Source organism: Octodon degus, unplaced genomic scaffold (assembly GCF_000260255.1).
Source record: "Octodon degus isolate 3935 unplaced genomic scaffold, OctDeg1.0 scaffold00415, whole genome shotgun sequence".
Classification (NCBI taxonomy): domain Eukaryota; kingdom Metazoa; phylum Chordata; class Mammalia; order Rodentia; family Octodontidae; genus Octodon; species Octodon degus.
The window spans coordinates 439,315-444,541 of record NW_004524991.1 but is presented as its reverse complement, the minus strand read 5'-3'; the positions used below and the strand labels follow the sequence as shown (position 1 = coordinate 444,541).

The 5,227-nt window shown below is 44.2% G+C and overlaps 1 protein-coding gene across 2 annotated transcripts in view; it reads right to left on the bottom strand.

Moving 5' to 3' along the window:
- Positions 1-1,555: 1,555 nt before the first annotated feature.
- The window catches only part of Npy2r (neuropeptide Y receptor Y2), a 6,525-nt gene continuing 2,853 nt past the window's right edge, over positions 1,556-5,227 (bottom strand). For both annotated transcript variants that reach the window (XM_023708615.1, XM_023708616.1), the window contains exon 2: positions 1,556-3,333. In XM_023708615.1, coding sequence (XP_023564383.1) covers positions 2,144-3,292 — 1,149 coding nt within the window. In that variant the 5' untranslated portion in view covers positions 3,293-3,333 and the 3' untranslated portion in view covers positions 1,556-2,143. The remainder of the gene's footprint in view (positions 3,334-5,227) is intronic.

Below are 5,227 nucleotides of genomic sequence, written 5' to 3'. Positions count from 1 at the left end.
ACAAGAAGCATGTGAGACAGAGTGTGGAGCTGCTGGGTGTACTCTAAGCGGCAGGTCCTGCTTGAGACACAGTGGATCTGATCCTCTGTGAGACCCACATCGGCGTGTTCTATCAGCTCACAGAGACGAGACTTGAAACTCTGAAGAAATGTCTGGTTGGAACAGTGGTGGGGTAGGTCCGTTTACCCCGGTTCGTGTACAAGCGGGACGAAGAGCTTGACTCAAATTCACACTTTATTTCCACATTAAAAGAACTACATGAAAAGTTGATTTTAGCGAACTGACACAGCCAACTAGATCAGACATACGCTTGCGGAGTCACTGCGGGATTGCAGACGCTGCAGACGTTGCACACGCCTCGGCCGACGACGCAGTAGTGCTTGCAAGGCCCGCACCTGAAGAGTTCCGCGGGGCTTAGTCCCGGCCGCAGTTTTCTACTAACACCTGAAGAAGCGTCACTGCCGTGTTACAGACAAAAAGCTTCTTAGTTGTGCCGAGTGGAACAGCAAAATGAGTTCTCCACTATATTACAGGTATACATTTGTATTGATTTCTTAATGTGTCTTCCACTAATTAAATTTCTTATTGTTTCATTCTTTCTCATTATCCTGAAACTGCAATTCAAGGTCAACATTTTATTTCTAATTTGTGGGAGGAATTTATTAAGAGCTATACTAAAAATATGAAATACATCCATCCGTACAATGAAGCTCTGCAACTCATAAAATTAATGTGGTAAAGAAGTACAACAGTCATATTGAATTCAACTAAATGGTAATGAATATGTTGACAATTCAATCATATTTGCAAAAATGGAACTACAATGAAACTCAATAGCATTTAACATAAGGCAACTATTTTAACATCTCATTTACTTCTCATCAATATAATAGAATTTTAGGCTTCTTTGGTTGGGTATTATTGAAATAAAAACTGTACTCAAAATCATTAAATAAAAAAAATACTACAGCATTTATCTTCCACTATTGATAGATATACACATATATACTCACATTACCCAAAAAATAAATTACTTGGAAAAAGTTAACACGTAAAAGTGCTTAAAAGCGAACATTTGGAAAATAGATTGAATCCAGTGCCTCGACTATTTCTGACCAGATGGGGCCATCTTACGAAATCATACTTTTATTTATCATGAAAAGATCCATGGAAAACGAATTCTAAAGAAAATAACACTGCAGAATGCCAGTGCTGGGCACCGTGCAAGAGCCGTGCGCCTGTGCGAGAGAACACGCACAAACACCTGCACAATGTTACAAAATATCCTGAAAATTGCTTCCTAATGGGGTTTCATTTGGCGCTCAAATTCTACTCCAACACACAAATAGCAGAAATCATACGGATTTAAAAATTTGTAACAATTTGCAATGCTGATTATCTGTCATATAAATAGTATTCATATAAAGCAAGGATAATTTAAAATAAAAATTCAAGAATCATTTACATTTTTTTGTAATTCTGACACTTTCTGCCTTTGATTCTGAGTTTAAAAAGAAATTCTTACTAAATGCATTTGATTTTAAGAACATTCATTGATTAGTAAGAATTTCTCCCATGATTTTCCAACATATTAATCACCTGTCCAATTTCTGCTTACTCCCTTGATGTCATTAAAGTAGCAGTGTTTACTGAGAGCATTCCTTTTAGAATTCCCTCTAAAGGAAGAACAAGAAAGCTCAAGTGTCACCCAGCACAGCCAGCAGCTCACTCGTGAGGCTTGCGGTCAGCAGCCGTCACTCGCATCAGAGCGCGGAGCGAGTCACGCTGCAGCCCCAGAGCAGGCCCCAGCCGGTGCCTGGAGCCCGAGTGTCAAACCCCAGCTGCTGGCAGTACTGACAAGGGCAGTTCCCCAGTCAGGTTTCCTTCACCCTGGAAAGAGTAAGAAGTGTTTCTCTCTGTTTTTACGAATAACTCAGCCTATTCCAAGTCACTGTCTCTGAGCCCATTTGTCACCTTGTCTTTCCCTACACTCTGCCAGCCACGTTTCCGAGAATGGCACTGCCCGTGCTTCCATTCAGATGCCTTCCATCTTCAAAATGAGATCAGTGTGCACCTATGCACCTTCCTCCACCAGCCCAAAGGCTCTGGTCAGAACGTACCCTTAGTTTCCTTCACCATGTCCTTAGACATTGGTGGCCTCAGAGAAGGAGTCAGGGGGCCCGTTGGTCTTTACCACATCCACATTCTTCTTCACCTTGGCTGTCACAGACACCTCCGAGTGAATGGCATCTGACCTCTGCTCGCAGTGGAAGGCCGAGAGGAATGCCTTCCGGTAGTTGCTGTTCATCCAGCCATACAGAAGGGGGTTGGCAAAGGTGGAGCACATGGCGATGATGTGCAGCACTGTGAAGATGAGCTTGTACTCCTTCAGGTCCAGCACCTGACTGTCAATGTCCACAGCAAGCTGGAAGGCGTGGAGGGGCAGCCAGCTGACTGCAAACACCACCACCACGAACACCAGCATCTTGGTGGTTTTCTGCCGCCGCTGGTGGTAGTGGTCATTCACAGCTCCAGGGCTGACATGATTCTTCAGTTTACTCCAGATCCGAATATAGGAAATAGATATGATGCCCAGCGGCAAAACATACAGGATCAACAAGGAGGAAAGGCTATAGATGGTGCCATACATGCTCTTCTCTTCCCCAGGCCACTTCTCGGTACAAGCCACAATCTCAAAGTCCGGAATAATTTCGATCAGTGAGTATTCCCGGAAGATGGCCAGGGGACTTGCCAGCAGGGCGCTGATGCCCCAGGCTAAGCCAATAATCAGGAAGCTGTTTTGCTTGGAGATCTTGCTGTCCAGGTGGTAAACGATGCAGCGGTGCCGGTCCAGAGCGATTACTGTCAAGGTGATGGTGGACACCTGTACTGCCAGGCCCTGGGCATAGGGCACCAGGTGGCAGAGGACAGGGCCCATTTTCCACTCCCCCATTAAGGTGTAAGTGAGAGTGAATGGTAGGCACAGAGTGTTCACCAGAAGATCCGCCACAGCCAGGTTGGCAATAAAAAAGTTGGTAACTGTGCGCATGCTCTTGAATTTGATCACCACGTGGATGACCAAGGAGTTGCCAACTACACCCAGCAAGATGATGGAGCAGTAGGCCAGGATGAGGACCACCCGCACCTCAGTCAGCTTGGTGCTGTCAATCAGCTCCGGCTCCGGGTCAGGGGCCAGCTCCCCACTGGGAGTGGTGTGCCCCGGCCCATATGGTTCAACCTTTACTTCTCCCACTGTCTGGTTCTCATCAGCCTCTGTACCTAGTGGGCCCATTTCCAGTACAGTTCTTCTTTGACCACAACCAGTACAAGAATCTACAATTTAAAGATAAAAAGAACAAATATGAAATGAGCAAGGCACAAGGGTAGGAAATAGAAACGTCTCAAGGGGCCTGATGTGACAGTGGCTGCGGCTCTGTGATACACCTGTCCTCGGACTTACAAAATTGCACATGGTGTAACATCTTAGTAAAGCAAGTCTTTAAACGTCTATTCGCAAGTCTGTGTAAATTAACCTAGTCTTTAGAAAAGTGTGCAAAGATAGTTAACTATAGCAAACGTTCCAATGTAAGAACTATCAAATAGATGCCATTCATTTTAAAAGTCTTGAACACTGTTAACTTCACCAATTTTAGAACTGCTTTGATTGACCAAATTAATTTTAAGGAAAGTTTCTTTACTATCTTAATTATTGTATTTTACTTATAAATACATAGCAATAAATTATATAGGAAAAAAAGTCATAAAAGCTGTGTCTGGTGCCCAAACTTTAAGAGTACAAAATATGGTAAACTCATCAGATTCTGCTTTGGAGTCATTTTTTTCGACCCTATCAGTTGATATTAAAAGGTAACTAGCGTATCTCGAACAATGTGTTCATACGAATCATTTAGAATAAACTTCCCTTATAACATGTAATAGAATCTTGTTGTACATGGGAAGTGGGCCAAGTCTGAAGGTCATCTGACCTAGACCCTGGATGTAAGATTTTTAGTGCCTAACTCTCCTCTGCCTCCCATTCCACCCCCAGTTTTTTCTCTTCCCATGTGACCTACCTCCGTCAACATTATTTTTATTGAATAAACCACCTAAAGTTGAAAAAGCAGGACCAGCCTAGGCATTCTCATCTTTATCAGTCCCCAAATCTAAGAGAAACTTTGGGCTGGCCTCTTGCACATGCCTTTTACCTGTTTCTTCTCACTTGTTTCCATCATGTGGGTTCTGCTCCTCTCAACTTCTAACCGTAAGTGCTCTACCAGTCCTATCATTTATTTCTCTTCTTCTTTTGCTTTCATTGGTTCATTCATTCATTCGCTTCACAGATGAACAGCTGAACCAGGCACGAACTCATCACAGTGAGCACCAGCAAACATTCCACAAGCGTTCACCAGCCTACACCATGAACTAGGGCTGGCGTTGTGCGGCAGGACAGGAGTGCCTTACCTGTCCTCTAAGGTGCTTACGTTTCACTGGACAGAGTTCCCTCCGACATAAATGCTTTGCATAACCTGGCCGTGTTATTTCCCCCAGTGTACCCATATTGTTTGAAGCAATAGATCAGTTTCTGCTGCAAGATTCCTTTTCTCGTTTTGTGAAAACCTTCAGACCCATCATCTTAGTACTAATACCCAGTGAATATATTCATAGTCACCGAAGGCTGCTGTCATTAATTCAGAACCTTGTGATGAATCTGTTATTCATCATAACAGCATCTACTCTGTTGCCTGGTGAATCATGGGTACTCAGCCCACAGATAATTCCTGGCTGGACCCTTGAGCCCCTCTCCTTTCCCCACCTTTCCCTGCTCTGTTTTTCTGGGTACTACAGGAGGACCGAGTCTCACAGAGACATCTGCATGCTCCGGAGTTCTCAGAACTGTGCTTAGGAAATACTCTGCAGGCAGGAGGAAAGATGCTGTCCTTGCAGTCGCTCTCTCTCTCCCTCCCTCCCCTCTCTGGATTCCTCCTCTGAAGCTCCTATGTGGCTGTGGTCCCCACAGGCCAGACTTGCAGTGACTGCACCTTCTGGTTCCTGGGCAGGGTCACACTGCTCCTATCTCTGTCCCTCCAGTGAGAGATAACAAGGACCTTCTTCTCTTTATTCTGATTTTTGAGTGGCTCCCAACAGCTCCATTTGGCTTCCATAAAATAAGTTTACTAAGAATTGATGTCACTGACCAAGTCTCTGGGTGTCTTTCATATATATATAT